We start from the raw sequence: 20,222 nt of genomic DNA, 5'->3' as shown, positions 1-20,222 counted from the left end.
AATTCATATCACTCGTGCAATGCAGTACATGGGAAAAATCCAAAATAGTTTACAGCCAGAAACATGAGCGTTGACTATCGTCGCATAGCTTGCATAATAGATATGGGGATAGATTCTCAGTTGATGCAAATTGGCATAACTTAATTGACTTTAATGAAGGCACACCAATTTACACCAGCTGAGACAGTGTTGCCAATTTCAAATATTCAAAAATCATGAATTAGGCCCCCCAGTTCATTAAACTGTCTTAGAAGTCATTATAACTATCTTATACCTTTATCTTCATAGCAGATTAAATGAAAACACTAGAACCAAACACCCTTGCACTTCAGTTTTAATGGCTTTGACCCATCTCCAGAGCTAGGTAGCAACTGGAGAGCCACGTGGCTGGTTTGTCATCTGTCTGTGGTGGAGAAGCATCATATAATGTGCATAGCAAAGAGAGGTAGAGAACACATTGCTAATGTTTCCAGAATTATAGGCTTCCTGTGCCTTTGTACTGTAGTGGAAATGTTGTTTGTTGATGTATATCTCATTCTGTGTAGCAGCCTCCATTGTAACATGACTGCAATGTGAAAAGGAGGACTTGTGGCACCTTAGAGACTAACATTTATTTGAGCATAAGCTTTCGTGAGCTACAGCTCACTTCATCGGATGCAGTCCACTGAATGCATCCGATGAAGTGAGCTGTAGCTCACGAAAGCTTATGCTCAAATAAATTTGTTAGTCTCTAAGGTGCCACAAGCCCTTCTGTTCTTTTTGCGGATACAGGCTAACACGGCTGCTACTCTAATGACTGCAATGTGTCATTCGTGTCTGATCACACTGTGAGAAACCGGTGTTGCCCCTTTGACCGGAATAACTAGCCAACACGGAGGGGGAAGGGGGACCTAGTAGGGTTTTCCAGTTAGGAGGAGAAATCGGTGACAGTGATGTATTTTCTTGGAAGCAGTTTTGTCCATTTACAAAGAATATACAAAGCCCTGTGTCTCTGAATGCAGAAGGAATCAAATAGAAGGAAACAGCTTCTTTTGTTCACAGCACCAAGGGTACTCTTTTCAGCCTGCATCCCTGACCTCTCCTCAGGTTTCTTTCAGGGTCAGGCACTGTGCTTTCAACTGCTCTTTCAGGCTCTCTGCAGCCCTGTGTTCCTGTCCCCTGCATTGCACCTTGTGTCTTCATTGACACCTGTGCAAAGGGGGGGGTTGAACAGTATCAAATCAGCATGGTAGCACTTTCTGCTATGCACAGGTGTTGAATAACAGCAAGAACTTCACAGTGCCTTACCCAGACTCTCTGTCTAGGAAGCTCAGCCCTTAAAGTCAGCCCTAATACCACAGAGAGTTCCTGTTTGACTTTGGGCAATCACTTGATCTTCTGTTGATCAGTTCTCCATAAATGGTGGTAATAATACTTCCTTTCCCCCACCCTTTTGTGTGTCTCGGATATTTAGAGTGTATGTGCTCTGGGGCAGGGACTCTCTCTCACTACATGTATGTACAGTGCCTAGCACGTTGGGTCCTGATCTCAGTTAGGGCCTGTGGTGTAATGAAAACTGTGTTACAATTACAGGCTCTCACTTTACATTTTAAGGGGTTTCCTGGCCCTGCTTGCAGGCAAGGGGGCTCTGTTGTGAAGTGTGCGATCTGGAGCAAGGTGGGGCGAGTGGTGCCTCTCTGCCTTAGGGAACAGCCTGTTTTCTCTCTGTGTTTTGTTGTTGTGGGGAAGAGTTCTGGATTCTTAGAAATAAAGTTGTGTTATGTTGCAGCCTTCCAGGAAGGGTATTTGGGGGAGGGGGTTTCCTAACACTTTGTGTGCACGCTATGAACATAACAGGGCTGTTAGGAGCTTCTGTAATGCAAGTCATAACCCTAATATGACCTAGACTGTAGTGCAGTTTCCCGATACCAACTCATAACTATGCTGTCTTAGTGACATCGCAAACAAACCTCCATGTTAGAGTGCTGATGTCTCTATCAGATAACTGTGTGCTGCTGATGAGGTCAGAGCTGTAGTATAGACAGGGCCAATCGGGGGGTGGAAGGGCAGGAGGGCCACTTGGCCCAGGCCTCAAGCTCAAAGGGGGCCTCAAATTTAGACACTTGTTAATTTTTTGGCATTTGATACGTTTCTAAACTTGTTTTTATGCGTATCCCTATCGGACCAAAATGTGACACACTCTTTCAGCTTAGAGCTGCAAATTTAAGCAGGTAAAGAGCTATCACTGTTCAACTATGAGCTTTTGAATGGGCTCGCCATGCTTAATATCAATTGCGACATTGCACGAAAGCTAGATTTTTCCCCAATAATTAGTGCATTTGCCCAGAAAAAGGCTAGAAAAGCATTTGTTAAATAAAAAAAGTCTCACTATTTTTGCAAAAAGAAAAGGAGTACTTGTGGCACCTTAGAGACTAACCAATTTATTTGAGCATAAGCTTTCGTGAGCTACAGCTCACGAAAGCTTATGCTCAAATAAATTGGTTAGTCTCTAAGGTGCCACAAGTACTCCTTTTCTTTTTGCGAATACAGACTAACATGGCTGTTACTCTGAAACCTGTCACTTTTTTTGGTACCTTTTTTATTTTTATTATGGCTAGGGGCCTCCAAAGCTTGAAGTGGCCTGGGCCTCTCTGGACCTCTGAGAGGACCTGAGTATAAACATGGCGTAGTGAGACTCTGGGGTGAAAGGAGAGAGAGGACTTTGTGGAGCACGAAGCTCTGTTTCACTGCCCCCAGGTAAATTGCCAATATTCTAATGTGGTTCCCCGCTCCAAAAGGAAGCATTGGAGGCACTTGATCCAGCCTCCCCCATCAATGTCTGTACACCTGCTGTTCGGCATCAGCACAAAGCAAGGATGTCTGTATTTACATACCTGAGACCTCTGCCAATCCATACGGCAGGTAGTTATCAATGTCAGTTTAATTACAGCTGTGCTACTGTGGTGCCATGCACAATGACATATTCTATTATTGTCTCATATGCGGGTCTCTTATCCCAGTAGGAGCCATGCTGCTGTCAGCGCTAACATCACAGGTCCCACTATGAATCCTCCTTAGCTCTATTTGGGGACTAATGGCAAATTAGGTAATTCCCTGCTGGTTCTGTGCAAGGCTGGGGAACTCCACAAACCTGAACTGGCTCCATCACTCCCAGCAACTGCTGCCAGAAATGGGACAGTGTGTTTGAAACAGTGCTGAAAAAAGATAGGGATCAAGCTGGCTTCAGGAATCCTCATGGCCCCTTACAGACTATTTGTGCTCACCTGCAACCTAAGGTCTGGGGCATGCTCACCAGCCCGTTGATGCTAGTCTGACCCAGGGCCTGTAACACATGCTCACTAGTGGGTTACAATAGCCCTAAACTTGTGCCAGGGCTCTTCTTCCATGTTGCAATGCAGTGTGTCAGAGGGTGAATGTGTGTGTTCACCTGTAACATCTGCCCACCTGTGCTTGCATGGATGAAACATAGGTGAGTGGGTGTGAAACCACAGTCCTCTACCAGCCTGAATTCATTAACAACTTCACTGAGATGGTGCAAAGATGGTTGCAGCAGCACAATAGGGCTGCCTCCTCTCTATCCCCTTCTGAACCGTGGGACTTCAGAGCCCCATGCTCAAATAGTAGCAAACCAAGAAATGTTCAGGTAAGATCTCCCCAGAAGGGATGGTAGTGTGACAGGAAAAAGCAAGCCACAGGCTCACCAAACACAGGAAGTGCTCAGTTAAGCTGCTGCTTAACACACAACACAACCTTAACTCTGCCCCCTAGGGATGCCAGCACCTTATAGTCTCACTCTTGTGGGAGTGGGGTAAGACAACAAAAATGGACTTGTTTAGGACACACTTTAAGGATGCCACCAACACGACTTCCAAGGGAAACGATAATATGGACACCACCAGGAAAATGCGGGTAACCTAGAGAACCATAACACAGAACCCTAGAGAAAGAAACCAAACTCATCAACGTGACACTCAGAAGCCTGAACAGACCAGCACGAGTCTGAAATAAATGGCAGAAACTGGTGGATGTCTAGGCACCTGAGGGTACAGGAGGACAAAGAAGATACTAATAGCAAATCAAAATCAAAATGAAGCCCTTTGATCAATCCAAAATGAAATGGGGTTTGGGGCAATTTTCAGAGAATTACAGACTGAAACCTGAACATTTTGAATCAGAATGAAAACAAATTTTAAAATTTCAAAATCCTTCACACAACAAAATTTCCGTTCAGTGCACAGCTCTAGTTGTTAGCCATTTGAATGGTGATTGTGTGGTTGAAACGAAGAGGAGAGGCAGCTCTATGTGCCCTGCATGATGTCTGCCAGCTAGCTGCAATTACTCCTGAACACTTTGTACTCTACAAAGCCTAATAAAGAGACAGTCCCTGGCTCCAGGAGTTGACAATCCTTGTGTCAAAGCTGCTGCACCGAGGGTCCTGTAGGACTGCATTAATAGGGGCCCTGATCTGGAATTGTGATGGGCATAAAGAAAGACACATTATTGTTAGGGGCAGGTGAGGCAGCATGATGTTACCATTGCCATAAAAGACAGAATTAAGGCTGTGTGGTTGTGTTAGATTTTTAAAATCTTTCTGTTTTTCAATTATAATCTGAATGGTCATATCCCTTTACCTATCTTTTGCATTATTCTCCATCCTCACAGGTTGGATTTCATCAACAAACTGGTCTTTGCAAATATCTGCTTCTAATAATTTCCTTGTGCCCCATTTAGCCACCTTCATCACTTTTACTGTAGACAGTTGCTGGTCACTGCCATAGGTGCTGGAACTAGGGGTAGGGGGGGTACTGCAGCACCCCCTGGCTTGAAGCAGTTTCCGTCCTATACAGGGTTTACAGTTTGGTTCAATGGCTCTCAACACCTCTCTCAAAAATTGTTCTATCATCCCTGGCCACTGTCATCTGTACATGCCACAACAGGGTTACCTCAGGACATAGTCCTGGAAACCCAACAAAATCTTAAAAAGAAAAGGAGTACTTGTGGCACCTTAGAGAATTGGTTAGTCTCTAAGGTGCCACAAGTACTCCTTTTCTTTTTGTGAATACAGACTAACACGGCTGCTACTCTGAAACCTAACAAAATCTTACTGTCTTGGCCTCTGAGTTTCTAGTTTAGTGCTTTGGGGACACCTTGTGGCTGGAAGGAGCCACTGCAGAAATGGATGTAGTTAAAACTTGGATAGAGAGAAGGGAAAGGAAAGAAAAGTAGAATGAAACAATGGTTGTGGGCAACTAATGCTTTTTCTGCATTGAGTGGGATGATGCTCCTATATGAGTGATGACACCAGCCTTCAAATGTGAAACATCCCAGATGGGTCTTGTAAAATTCTCCTGACTCAGTAGCCTAGGGCAAGCGGGGTTTTCTTTGATGGGAAGAAAAATAGCAACAAGGTGCACTGCTGCATTTCAGTCTGGACTTGATCAGTTTTCAGGTTTAGTTTGCAGGGTGCCTTAAATAGAGGAGGTAGAGAAGCAGAGGCTGAGTGAATCTGGAATCTCATGAGATCCATCACAGGGGGAGTATTCCAGTGGTGAAACACTGACACTTTCATACTATCTGGTCCTGCTGCTGGGGTTTCATTGGGATGGAAGCAGTGAAGAAATCTTGGTAATGTTCTCTCACCTGTGTTTGCTGTGGTTCTGTAGAAATGGGGGAAGCCACTGAGGCAGGAGGCTGAATTTAGGGGAAATGCACACAATCTGTTATTTAGGGTAGATGTACACAACCCAGAGAGATTGCTGCCCGCAGTGTAGTGCGTGACGTTAAAGAGGCCCTGCCTGGCCTCAAACCTGCCACTATATAGCAGACAGGTTTCAAAACAAATGTACTGTTTGCTACTAATTACTCTCCCTAGGGCCAGATATTACTTTTTAAAAATGAGAAAAAGAGAGGCTGATGGGATGCTGCGTATCTGGAACAAAAGGTGAGCCACATGGCTTGTGTGTCTTTAACTGCACAAGAGTTTGTTCAGCACTGCTACTGCCAGAAAACGCTGTGCCTCTCCAATCTGTTATACTCTTTTAAGCATAATCACACAATAGTGGATAAAGGAGAACAGGTTGGAATAGTTTATTTGGGCACTCAAGGAGCCTTTGACAGTCCCTCACAAAAGCCTATTAAGGAAGTAAAGTAGTCATGGGATGACAGGCAAAGTATGGTCATGGATTAAAAACTAAGTAATAGAGAACAGAGTAGGGATAAATGGCCAGTTTTCAACATAGCAGAGTGCCCAAGGATCTGCATTAGGACCATTATTATGATCTGGCAAAGAGAGTGAGCAAGGAGGTAGCAAGAAGTCCAGATAGCACAACTATTTGGGTTAGTCAAGATGAGAGAACAATGTGAAGAACGCAGCATGAAAGCAGATGAAATTAATTGCTGACAAATGCAAAGTGATGCACACTACAAGGAATAATCTGAGCCATTCATGCATTTTGCTGGGATTTAAGCGTCACTCAGAAAACAGAGCTGGTGAAGACCTCTGCTCAATAAGCAAATGAAAAAAAGCAAACAAACTGTTAAACGGATAAAAAGGATGGGATAGAGACTCCTACTACAATTAGGTTAGAAGTGGCTCACCCTCACATGGAATACTGGGTTCAGTTCTGGTCACCCCATTTCTAGAAATCAGAAGTAACAGAAATAAAGGGAATTCTGAGAGAGGTACAAAAAATGTCTAGAGGCCTGCAGAGACTTCATAGATAGAGAGACAGAAGAGACTGTGATTGTCTAGTTTGGAAAGGGAACATGGCAGAGGAAAATATAAGCAACAGGTACAGAGAAGGTCAGGAGGTGCTCCTATTTATCTTCCCATTTTGCTAGGGGACAGTTAATGAAATAAGGCAATCTATTTAAAACCGATATAAAGACATCTCCCCTCAACCCCCCATATTTAATCCATGGAACTCATTGCCACAAGATCTCAAGGATACAAAAAAGTGTCAGACCGATGGATAATGAGAGCATCCTCAGTTACACTAGAGAGGGCAACAAAGATAAGGGATCTGAATCCTCATGCCTCCAATTGCTCAGAGTTGGGAAGAAATAATTGCCCACAGCAGCATTTCTTTCTCTAAAGCAGCTAGTTCTGGCCACTGGGAAACAGCATGGAGGAGGAGATGGAGCTCTAGGCTAACACTGTGCAGCTGTTCTTTTGTTACTCTTAAAGCATAAAAAGTTGGCAAGGACATACTGTCTTTTAACAGATAAACATTCCCGGCAATGACTGAGACATAGGGAGTAGCCCCTGAGGAACCGGGCAAGGCTCATGGGAAGCCCTGCTAACGACACTGATCCCAGATCTGGGCTGGGGAGATGCAGATCCTCTCTAGGTGCATTTATAGTGTGATGTTAATATAGTAGATGAGGCCAGCCTAGCATCCTGGGGTGTAGCAATGACATTGTGGAGACGGCTCTTGCTCCAGATGACTGCTCAGCACTCTGAAATCCTGATCATTTTCCTCCATGTCACTAAACTGGATTTATGGTGAAAAGGGAAACATGGATGTGGGCCCCTAGCAGGTCCCTTCGTGTCACTGCGAGCAGGAAGAAATCACCAGCCTCCAAGTTTGGTTCTCTTCAATGTACTATGATGCCACCCATCCACCACTCCCAGCTCTTATTTGCTCTGCCACTTAGGGGCTGTGCACTTTCATGGCCCTGGCTCCAACTAGAGCAGGATTCCTCTCCTCAATGTCTGTTTAGCATCACTACAGCAGCTGCGGGAGAGAATATTCCCAGGGAGAAGAGGCTGTAAACGGTTTCTGGCTAAACCTCAAAGTAAGGCCAAGGCTCCAGCCCCACCACTGCTATGCCTGTTGCTGCATGGGGAGATGGTGGGTGCCACAAACCCCAGACCAGAGCACCAAAGTGTAGGACTTGTGGCCATGTGGGGTTGTGAGGGGTTGTGGCTGTTGCGTCTCTCGTTAACCCCCTTCTTTGTTCTGTCTTCAGAATTTTGCCAGCTCAACCCCAAAGTTGGCCCCTGTAGGGTAGTGTTCCCAAGAGATTTCTATAATTCTACGTTGAAGTCCTCTGATGATTATACGAGAGGCTACAAAGGTAACAGTAACAGCTTCATCTTGCTAGAGGAAAGTCTCCAGGCCAATGCAGGCTACTGAATGTGACCCGACCCAACCCCCCCTCCCCCGCATAAAACCCAACACTACGTGGCCAATCAGAACCTGCTTCCCGTGTAGAGCTAAGTGAATCATTCATAACTTTGTTCTCTTTCTATGAATAAATTTTGGTCTGTAGCTGATTCTCCGAGTATCACTGTGGAAATTCAAGATCAGTTACACATCAAGTGATACATTTCTGTTCCAACTGGACGAGAGCAACTCTTGGAATCAGGATCCAGGGTAAATCACCACAATTACACTTACATTTTCTTTCCACAAATATTCTCCAAGATTCCATTAAAATTCAGTTTTAGCAACACTCCAGATCAGTTATCATACTCTGGCAAGCGAACACCAAAGGAGTGAATCCAACCTCCAAGAAAACACATGGAAAACTTCAACGAAGTATTTGGGAAAGCTTTTTCAGTACTTTGCCTTGGATAACAAATGCCAAAAACTGAAAGATGCACACATCTGCATTCACACGTTCACATGAGCTGTCTGTGCCCAAATCAGATCATTGTACCTTTGCACCCATTTGGTCCTCATGCTCTGGGAGCGGTGCCCTTCTGCCAAATCTTTCAGCCCCTGGGGAACAGAGACCCCCCCCACCACCACCACCTCACTGCAGTTCTCCATGCTAAGTGCAGTTCTCCATGCTAAGTGAAATATAATTAAATCTCATACTTCAGAACGTAAACTGATCCAAGCAGGGGTCAGGCAAGACTTATGGGAAAGGGACCGAGAGGCTTTTCCCATTGGACCATATGAACTGGAACCATAAACTCACTGAACATTAAATCCCACCAAACGAGGGTAGATCCATCCCCATCATCGTATCCACTCACTATACTTCACACCTGAACATAGCCATTATATGGACAACATACCCCCATATCTCAATGTCTGTACTTTGACCGGTTAAACTTTTACCCCCAATCGGGGAGATTGCAGATTATGTATTCCTTATGCCACCCGTTCCTAAACCGAATTTTGCACCCCTTGATAATTTGTACCTTATTCCCTGATAACCAGAAACTTATGCCTAAACTCTGTACCGTTTTCTTTTTACTTCAACATTATCTTAATAAAATTATTATATCTATGTGCAGCATTGCCTCATCAGCAAGGGACACAATGGGGAATTGTTAGCTTCTCCTGAAGTCTCACTGACAGGCACTGACCACTGCTGCATGTGGGGCATACTCATGGCCTGGTTCAAAATGGCTGGCAGTGAGATATTGGAGTAGATAGGATCAGTGCTCTACTCAACTCTGTGCAATTCTTCAATTTTGTCTCCACACTCCCCTATGTTCACTCTCCAGCTGGACTTTGAGTCCCCCTGCAACTTTTATGCTGACCTACTCCTGCAGTGTCACTACCAAGAAGGGCGGGCAACTGTTCACTTATGGTGGTTGCCAGGGCAACAAAAACAGATCTGCCATTAAAGTGGAACATTTCCAGGCAAGGGGGTAAGAGAGTACTTAACTGAGATGCCCAGCAACACAGCTGGCCCAGGAAAGGAGTCAGGAGTGTGAATGAGTGTCCCTACAGGGGCAGGGCTGATGTGGGAGGCTAAACCAGGGGACAGAAAAAGAACAGCTACAAAAAACAGCTACAAAAAAAGAACAGCACAGGCCTACAGAACAGCTCAGATTTATTTCTGGTATCTTTTTACAGAACATAAATTACCCCTCCCCAGAACAGGACTATCACACCTCTTTCCTGATCACTTGGCTCTGCACTTCCCTGTGATCATGGAGCTTTGGGACTACAATTCCCAGCAGCCTCTTAACTGGTGGAAGTTATCCCAGCCCTCTTGGCTTCAAGAGACAGAGGTACATGAGGCAGCAGGAGATAAGGCAGCGATGTTTTCCTGTCCTCTCACAGTCTCCCTGCAAGCCCTGGCTGTAGCCGTCCCATTGAAGCCCACATTACATGCCCACTGCACTGGCTGCATTGGATTCCCTCAGAGGGGTGGAACCCCTCTGACTTTGCGGATGATGTTGGCCAGTCGCTTGGCCAGGCCTCCCCTGCTTGGCTCTTCCACATGGAAGGTTCTGGTCAGTAGGTTGTAGAAGGAGCCGTAGCACACAGCCACCACAGTGCAGGTCAGGCAGATGACGTTATATGGCATGCTGAAGTCAGGCGTTGGCAAGTTCACCAGCAGCGGCTCGGTGTACAGACGCACAAAGTAGCTGGAGCCATCGGAAGAAGGAAATCTGGAGATGGAAGTGGGGGGGGCGAGGGGGGGACATCATCCCATGAAAAACATTCCAGCAGGATCCTTTCTAGTGTGATGGTGAGCAATGCTGCCCACCTGGCTCTGACAGTCACCCCAAAGGTGCACTTGTTACACCCTGCTCAGAACCTGGGCCCCACTCTCCAGCCAGCATTAGACACCCCTGCCTGGTCATCTCTGAAGACCCATCATGAACCTGAGCCCCTTGGGAGAAGCTGACAGCACCCGAGGGAAAAGCACACACAGGAGGAATATTCATTTGGGCACAGGACTATCCCAGACCAAGTGGAGGGCTTACAGGGGAAACCACTCTACAAACTCTGCAGGTTCACATTGAAACTGTGGCTGCCCTGCATGAGAACAAGCACACAGAGATGGTTGTACGTGGCCTTCTCATTCCTCCCACTCCAGGAAGTGGCCATTCCCCTCACATGGGCTCCTAAGGGGTGGAGTGTGTGGCTCAGATTCTGAACATGTCACTGAGAAGACTACTGAGTAACTCTACAGGGAATGGAGTGCTGGCACATGTAGATTAGCACCTACCACGTGTGAGACCCGTGTGCAGCAAGTGCCTAGGAACTGCAGCCCAAAACAAGCAACCCCTCCCTTTCCCCCATGGCCAGAGAAAAGATGCACTTACAGCGAAGTGAAGAGAGGACTCTGCTCTGCATCCTCTGCCTTCATTGCTATGACACTTGGCACCAGGGCACTCAGGACAGATGGACTAAGGAGACAAAAGCAGCAAGAGAGTCTGAAAGATGCAGTCTACAGTCATGCTAGAAAACAAATGGCAAACAACACACACACCAGGAGCCCAGCGTTATGTGCGGCATTGGGCCCAGAACCCGTGATGGGTCTAAAAAGGGAAAGCCCTGCAGAAGTCTGGCCCACAGTACGTAAGTTACCCCAAAGCAGGGGCACATGGCTTTACCTCACATAAAAGCCGTGGTTGGGGTCAGGGGTATACTCTGTCCACTTCAGTAAGGCTCTCTCGAACTGGATGGTGATCTTGGTGACAGAGTTTGCTGGGAGCTGGATCAACATCTCCAGCAGATGGGGCCGCCTTCGGTCCTGAGCCGGCTGGTAATGGATATAACCTAACACCAAAGACAGTCACTTGTCACCCTGCTGGGAACTTTCCCCACTAACACAGACGTCACTGATAGATACTGTTGCCTCCACTCTCCCCTACAAGAGGGGGCACAGGATGACACACACCTCACACAACCCTTCCCATACGGCTTCTGCTCTACCCACTTAGAGCATGAGCTCCTCAGGGCAGGGACTGTGCTATGCTCTGTTCTGGACAGTCAGGGTTCAGCATGTAATTCACAGGGACAACATTAAAAAGCAAAAGATGCTCAAGTTGACCAGTTCTCACTAACCCAAAACGACACACAAAGATCAACATGATTCTCATGTCAGAGAGAGGCTCTGTGATGAATACCCAGGATGCCTCTCCCCATCTACTCAGACACCACTGTAAGGGAAGAAGTTCTCATCCACCCCTGCTACACATCACTATGGGGGATAATGGAACACCCACAGACTGTTCTGTGTGTGTCCATTATCAACCCAACCCCTTTACTCTTAAAGTGTAATGCTCATAAGAGCAAGGCTGTAACTGAACTGACATGTGCAAGTTTCCTGAACACACAACTCTGCTCAGACACCCCAATGCTGGCTTGCAGTTATTCCAGCCCCGGGACTCTCCTGAGCAGACGCTACTGTTAGTGCTAAACTTGAGGGGGTGTTTCTGAAGTTAGCTTTCCACAATAGCACAGTGTATATAAGGAGCTCACACTGAATCCCTGGGAACCTGGGCAGGGACTGACCGGTCTCTGGAATGAGACCCTGGGGCCAGGGGAGTCTGCACAGTGTGCATTCCTTACTTGGTTTGTTTTCCTTTCCCTTGGTGGTGATGACCAAAGTGTGAACGTAGAGTCTCAGGTACCAGGGCACGGTCTCCAGTAGTATCACAGGGAAAGCCCGGTATGGGTGGGTGTTATAAATCAGGGTGCTGATTTCTCCTGTCTGCAGGCCATATCCACTCACATAGCGCTGAGCATGGAGCATAGGTGTTGACAGATCCACTGCAACAGGGAAATCAAACAGGAGCTAGTAACACCAAAGCCCAGCTGTAACTCTGAACACAAGAATAGTGCTATCCACCCAGCAAGGAGCTGAGAGGCCAGGGGCACTCCCCTTTTACATGGTTCCTACTGCCTCCCACCACACATGGAGCAGAAGAGGGGGCAGGGGGCAGTTTCTGCCTCACACCCTGGCACAGAGTGGGATGCAGGAAGGGTCTCCTGAATGTTGCTGCTATATGTCTCTCCCCAGCAAGAAGCATGCAGTCCTCTCCTCCTTCTCAAGGCCCACACAGTGACTACCAGCAGCAGGAGTCTGAGAATCCACATTGGCATATTAAGAACTGGTTGGGCGGGGAGGAGCTGGAGTTATGCACTGTGCAGGTAAAATGAAGCCACTAGTCACTCACAGCTGTCCTGGGGCCGTTTCCATTTCAGCTGCACATTGAGGCTGCGAGACACATTAAAGAGGAAGGGGCTCAGTAAGTCATAGACTGCATAGGTTCTCCTGTCTCCCTGGACAGATGCTTCATGCACAGACAGTGGAGGTGGGGTCACCTCCAGCAGTTCATTCTCCTGCAAATGTAAGCAGAGCACATAGGAGGGAAAGGCAACTCCTGCATTAACCAGTAGACAGAAAGGCGGTCATTAGCATTCCCCTGCATGGAAGAGACTGGCCTGTACTCTGTCTAGGAACGCTCCCCCTGGAACAGGGCCAGCTCAGGACCTTCCATAACACTACTGCAGCATCTCCATTTCTGGACAGTACTATAGTAATTTTACTCTTTCAATAAATAGACACATCCGCCCAAATCACAATAGGAATCCTTTCATCAAGAATCCCATCCCTGCAGGGAGCTCTGGGTGACTGCATGCCAGGGCAGTTCCATCTCTGCACTCTGGTGCGACTGGAGACAGCAGACAATGCTGCAGGGAATCCAAATTCCTTCTAACAGGATGCTATGTCAGGGTACTAGGCAGGACAATGAACAGAAAGTGTTACCTGGGTCTTACTGGAAATATCAACATAGATTTTGCTCTCAGATGCAAGAGGACAAGCTTCAGTGACAGTGCGTGAGAACATCTTAAAAAGGGACCAGTCTGGAGAAGACAGACACAAAGAGAGGTCAGCCAGGATGTGAGTGAATGAGGCTCAGTATGCCCACAGAACACAACATACTGCAGGTTATTCCAGATACCTCTCTTTCCTTGACCAATGGAGAAGGTGTCAAAGACCACGGTGAGGGTCTGTCTAAGCTCCCAAGAGACACTCAGACACGAAGCATCCTGGAGGACAAGACAAACCAGAGACTGTGTTCAACACAAACCCACCTTCCAGAAGGGAAAGACTCATCACAAGAGGGAGATGGGGCTATAAAAGGGTCATGAGACACACTGCAAGGCCCAGATGGGACTCATAAGAGTGGAGAAGGACAACATATGAGTTAAATGTGTGTGGATTAGGTCCCAGCCAGCCTATTTCACAAGGGCCAGGGCAGAGCTGTTCCCTACAGTGTATTCTCCAGGGCTTTGTCTGGTACAGTTTAACAACCCAAATGATTAGGAAATGCTTCTTAGTGTTCAGTCTACATGTTCATTCATTACAAGACCCATGAAGGGTCTTATCAACTTGTCCAGAAATGCCACCCTGCTCACCAGATTTTGGACACTAGTGATAGTACTCACCCTGCAGATGGGGCGGATATGCACTGCCTGGGAGTGATAACTGGTGTGGAACAAACGTTCTGCCTTCAGCAAAACAGCAAGACCAGCCTGTAGACAGTGAAGGAGAAAACATGATTGAATCACCAGCCACATAGGTAACCACCACCAAGCTATCAGGCACCTCAAACTTTCAAAGAGCCCAGCAGAGGCTTCACCGCTCACCAAGTAACCCAACTCCACCTGCTCCTACTGAGATCGGAGCGGGACTCCAATGGGAGCTATAGCGATGTAGTAACATTTGCTCTTTGGGAACCCTGCTCCAAAGACTCTGGCTATGACCTGATCAGGCAGTGGAAGGCCTGGGATTTGCCCTCACCTTTGAACCGCATGGCAGCAGCTTTTTCCAAGGCGTGAGGTTCTCGGTGCAGACGACCTCCCGGGGCAAGACGGCATATCTCAGGAGATGGTGATCTGTAACTGGGATGGGCGAGCGGAGGGTTAGGAACTGGGTGTTAGTCTGACCACATGCACCAAAGCAACACTCCTCACTCCCCAAAGCTGATCAGTCTCTGAAGGGGTCTAGAATCCCATGAGCTCTGTGGAAAAGGTAGGAGACCACTGCGCGGCCACTTTATCAAACAGCGGATCTGAGGGGACAGCTATGTGTATCTCCAACATATAGGAAAAAACCCTCTGGTCTAGTTTCTGGAAGAACAGCCTGCAAGCTTCCAGTCCTCTTTCTTTCTACAGTTCTTTGCACAGAAGGGCCTGAATAACTTGAGGTATGGAAGCTATTCTATTCAGGTTCTTATCAGAGGGCCTTTAGGTCACTGGTTCAAATCGAGCTGAGTTTGGTGGGGACTAGAAGATGCTTCATACTGCCAGTGGCCCGTATGAAGTTAGTTTGACATTTCAGTCCAGTTCCTAGTGTGCAGGTATCCGCATCACAATAATCATCACAACTGGCACTAATTGACCCTCTTGTCTCAGAGAAGAGGACCAAATGAGCCAGAGCACTTAAATTCCCCCCCTTTCCCCTAAAAGTGGTCCCTTCAGGTGAGGAATGAGAGCCTGGTGGGGGTGAATCTAGCCTGCCTGCTACCCATGCTGCGTATGTCCTGTGAACGTAGGTGGTTTCAGTTTCTAGAGCTGTCTGATACCTCACCACTTCCAAATTCACTTAGAAGACCTATACTTAGGATGTTAGCATAACCCAAGAGTTCTCCCAGGACCTGCATCCAAACCCTGTCCTCAGTACCACAGCAACAGTGAAGTGAACCGTCAACAATCAATAAGCGTTCCCCCACAGAGCAAAGCCAGCCCTTCCATACAGGTCCTGTCTCACCATTGGCCAAACCCAGAGGTTTGAATGATGCTGTTGGAGTGACGGTGTTGGTGGAATCTATGAAGTTCAGAGAGGCACAGAATATCCCTGAAAGGATGTTACTAAGTTCTTTCCAGGCTTTATCAACACTGAATGAGAAATATAAGAGGCAACAAATTACACAACTGTCTCTCCCCCCCAAATCTACAGGGGTCTGTTTGAAATTAAAAGTTTGTAAAGTGTATTTGATAAATGAATAGATCATTGCAAAGAGAGGGCTGTTAATAAATGTGTAATATCGCTACTGGAGCCTTAACCAGACAACAATAAAACAAGGGCATGGGAGACAGACAGACAGAAATTAAGTTATTGAGCACTGACATTGGAAGGATGTCCATGAAAGTAAGCTATAGATGGTATTTCACAGCACACAGATTACAAGGGTATCACGGTTGGGGTGGAAAGAGGAGAAATGGAATCTTGTCAATGTACAGCCCACAAAATAATTACACTTGCTCCAATAGTGAACACAAATATTGTTTACAGAACATCACAGATGTGCACAGTACATTGCAAACACAGGGCCAGATCCTGGCACCCTGAGAATGAATAGCAACTTATTCCACACTTTCTTCTAGAAATCTATAACATTGCAAAGTCTCCCTTGTGAGTGCAGTTCTCTAACCCAAGGGAGACCACACTGCAGCCCAATCTACAGTGCAGCTAGCAGCCAGACTATAGGTGACAGCAGATGATGGAGAACTATATGTTGGGACCTACAGGGCCAAATTCACCAATAAGATAAATACATGCAATGCAGTTTATTTATTGGTATTTCTATGCCCTCACTGCCATAATATCCAAGCATGCCCATTTATGCCAGCAGATGAATCACCCCACAATGTTTAGAGGCTACCGATCAGTATTAAAAACTTGAGTAACTGCAATACAGTCCATTGGGTGCCAGTTAGGTGTGGCCCTTGGGCTGCTGGGAAGAGGCCAATGCCACACCACTGGGTGAGTGAAGCTTGGGCATTTCCCCCAGCTGTAATACTTTTATTTTAGAATGGTTATTGTGGTACCACCCGAGACACTTACTCAGTCACAGAGTCCTGGAACCAGACCCAGAGCTCGGCCCCGGCTGGAGCTTGCAAGTAGGGTTGTCCCCAGGTCCGTGTTCGCCAGAAGCCCTGGGTGAGGGACAGGTGCAGCTCTCGCACCAAGTACTTGGAGAGGAGCTGACCCAGAGCCTTGGGGAAGAGCCTGTAGTGAGAGACTGCGGGGAGCAGAGTGAGCGGCACACCTGCAGGGCGAGGCCAGGAGGTCGTGTGCCCAGTCAGCCCGTACCACCCAGCGCCCCCACAGCCCTGCACCCCGCCTCAGCCCACCATTCACCCCGCCCCGCGGCTCCCCGGCGCGGCGCAGCCCCAGCCACTGAGGCAGGACGGTAACGGATCAGCCCCCCGGGGCTCGCTCACCATACTCCAGACCCGCCCCCCCAGGCCCCGCTCTCACCTCCCTCCCGGTGCAGCTCCGAGTCCCAGCGGGCCCGGAACTGGAAGGTGGCGGCGAGGTCCCCGGAAGGGAGCGGGCTGAGCAGCAGCTCTTCGCGCAGGCTGTCCCGAGGGGGCGCCGTCGAGCCCCCACAGCCGCCCGGAGACCCCAACAGCAGCAAGAGCCCCAGCACCCCAGCAGCAAGAGCCCCCGCCATCCTCGGCACTGCCGCTTCCGGCCCGCTCACCCAATGGGGAGGCACTTCCGGCACAGCCTGGCGGGGGCGGGTGGAGGGGCGTGATCGGGGACTTCGAGCAGACACGGGGCGGGGCCTTCTTTCGGCCCCGCCCCAGCAGCGTCCCCGTTGCCGCGGTGACCCTGAGTTCCGCGGCGCGCGTGGCGGGGTCCGGCGCGGCCGCGGGGGGCACAGGCGCGTGCCTGTCGCGGGGCGCGCGCGCGCGCGCCGCCGCAACCCCTGGGCTTGGCCTCTGGCTCGGGGAGTTGGACCCACGTGGCTCGTCCCTTTCGCAGCCCCCCCGCCCCCGCCCCCATGCACACCAACACGGGGGGGGTCGCTGGGAGCTCTGGTCCCGTCGCCGGGGCAGCTCCGGGTCTGCGCCGCGCCGCTCTCCGCAGCGGGGAGTCCCCGCTCTGGCCGGATCAGCCCCGGGGCCGGGGAGCCTGCTTCGTGCTGCTTGCAATGGGACATGTGCCACCGAGAGCTGACAGGACCGCGGCCCGCCAGCTGGCCTCCTGCAGGCCAGGGGGCGGCGGCGGAGGGGGGCCTTTGGGTCACCTCCAACCTGCTCTGGGGCTGGAGCTGATGCGGTCAGTGCCTTGGGTGCAGAATGCTCCTTATCCTGTTCCCTGGGGCCTGCCCCAAGCTAGCTAGTGGCCCTAACCTAGGGTCATGCTGGAACTTGTACCCTAGAGGTGAAGGCCTCTGTACCCCACTCTCTGACTGCAAAGACAACTTCTCTGGCCTGTGGAGTTGTCACCTTTCTTAGCTATGGGGTTTTTTTGGGCGGGGGGGGATATAAATCAACATCTGTTTTTCAGGGTGATAGAACATGGATTATCCTGGGAAAATGAGTATTTTCTGTGAACAGAGGAATTATCATATCAGATCCAACTGGGGTCCATCTAAACCAGTGGCTTGTCTCTGACGTTGGCCTGTAGAACAGGGGTGGGCAAACTTTTTGACCCAAGAGCCACATCAGGGCTGCAAAACTGTATGGAGGGCCGGGTAGGGAAGGCCGTGCCTCCCCAAACAGCTTGGCCCCTGCCTTCTATCTGACCCCTCCCACTTCCCACCCCCTGACTGCACCCCTCAGAACCTCTGACCCATCCAACCCCCCTGCTCCTTGTCCCCTGACCGCCCCCTCCTGGAAACACCAGCCCCTAACTGCCCCCCAGGACCCCACCCCCATCCAACCCCCCCTGCTCCCTGCTTACCCCTACCCCTGTCCACAGTCCACCCCCTGACCGGCCCCCCGGGACTCCCACACTTATCCAACCCCCCCGTTCTCCCCCGACCGCCCCCCCAGAACCTCCACCCCATCCAACTGCTCCCTGTCCCCTGAATGCCCCTCAGGACCCCCTGCCCCTTATCAAGTCCCCTGGCCCTGGCCCCCTTACCACGCCGCTCAGAGCAGCATGTTCGGCAGCCGCGCCACGCCACCTGGCCGGAGCCAGACGCGCTGCCCTGCAGGAGCTCACAGCCCCACCGCCCAGAGCGTTGGCGGCATGGCTGCGGAGACAGGGGGACAGGAGCTCAAGGGCTGGGCAGGACGGTCCCGCGGGCCAGATGTGGCCCATGGGCCGTAGTTTGCCCACCTCCGCTGTAATAGATACTTTAGCAGAAGTTGCTAAAAACACACAATAGACAGTTATGTAATAATTTGCCCAAAGAGGAATTTTTTTCCTAATACTGAAAGCTAATCATGGTGTATGCTGTGAAACAGGAAGATTTATATTATATAGACATGTTTACCTTAATATTAATCTGGATATACATCCAGCCAAACACCTCTGAAAGCTGTGTCGGTAACTGAGTGCAGATCAGTGGGAGCAGGGTGTACTGATCTCTCCGCTTTGCCTTGCTTTCTTATAAAATTCTTCTACATGAACCTGATGGCATGGAAATTCCAGTTCTAGGAGTGTGTTTGGGCTTTTAGGGCCTTTGTCACTTGTCTCTAACATTCTACTGCTTGCTGCTGTGGCCAGTATATCTGTGGTTTAGCACTGGGATTATTTGTCTAATGAATATCCTCTAGGCACCATGTTCCTGGGTTTTGAGGTCTGTTGAAATCTGATCCTGGAGCTGTCAGTATGGATGACAGCAGGCCTGACCACTTCCCTCAGCACTGAACAGATGGAGTGATAAAGCAGATTCTGACCCTGGCAAACTTTCTCTTGTTTGAAGGGCTTGGTTAAAAGGCTTGTTAGCAGTTATTTAATTTCTTTCAGAGTAACAGCCGTGTTAGTCTGTATTCGTAAAAAGAAAAAAGAAAAGGAGTACTTGTGGCACCTTAGAGACTAACCAGTTTATTTGAGCATGAGCTTTCGTGAGCTACAGCTCACTTCATCGGATGCATAGCATATTGTGGAAACTGCAGAAGACATTATATACACACAGAGACCATGAAACAAAACTTCCTCCCACCCCACTGTCCTGCTCCTAACAGCTTCTGTTAGGAGCAGGACAGTGGGGTGGGAGGAAGTTTTGTTTCATGGTCTCTGTGTGTATATAATGTCTTCTGCAGTTTCCACAATATGCTATGCATCCGATGAAGTGAGCTGTAGCTCACGAAAGCTCATGCTCAAATAAACTGGTTAGTCTCTAAGGTGCCACAAGTACTCCTTTTCTTTTTATTTAATTTCTTGTGGAGCTAGGATGTTGAGTTTGTTGCACTGTACAAGTGCTGGCAGTTGTTTTTGCTCTCTGTGCCAGTGTGAAACAACATCTCACCAGGCCTACTCTGCGAGAACAAGTTCTTATTTTCTACAGGGGCTGTGCAGGCAATCATGTCTAATTCCTGCACTCATTTCTAATGTCTAATTACATTCCCCACTAGAGGGCAGACACGACACACATTTGAACCTGAAATTTTATTGAACCATTAACCCCAGGACTACATTGCAATCTCCTCAGAGTTAATGGATTATACCACACAGGGCAGGTTTAGCATCTAACTAAGAATAGTCTGACCTGCCTACCGGAGCACAGTGCAGCCTTTCAGCAAAGCTTTAACATATGCCAAAGAGCA

General features: G+C 48.7%; 1 protein-coding gene across 1 annotated transcript; it reads right to left on the bottom strand.

Annotated features, from left to right (window-relative positions):
* Positions 1-9,778: 9,778 nt before the first annotated feature.
* Positions 9,779-17,174, bottom strand: PIGT (phosphatidylinositol glycan anchor biosynthesis class T). Its single transcript, XM_074969667.1, has 12 exons — positions 16,975-17,174; positions 16,558-16,735; positions 15,481-15,608; positions 14,512-14,612; positions 14,157-14,243; positions 13,670-13,757; positions 13,474-13,571; positions 12,881-13,046; positions 12,273-12,473; positions 11,312-11,477; positions 11,021-11,104; positions 9,779-10,360 (listed from the first exon to the last, which is right to left on the bottom strand). Exons 1-12 carry the CDS (start codon positions 17,168-17,170, stop codon positions 10,108-10,110), a joined length of 1,746 nt encoding a protein of 581 aa, XP_074825768.1. The 5' UTR covers positions 17,171-17,174; the 3' UTR covers positions 9,779-10,107.
* Between the last annotated feature and the right edge of the window lie 3,048 nt (positions 17,175-20,222).

The sequence above is a fragment of the Natator depressus genome, chromosome 13, assembly GCF_965152275.1.
Source record: "Natator depressus isolate rNatDep1 chromosome 13, rNatDep2.hap1, whole genome shotgun sequence".
NCBI lineage: Eukaryota > Metazoa > Chordata > Testudines > Cheloniidae > Natator > Natator depressus.
This window is presented reverse-complemented; position numbering and strand designations above follow the sequence as displayed.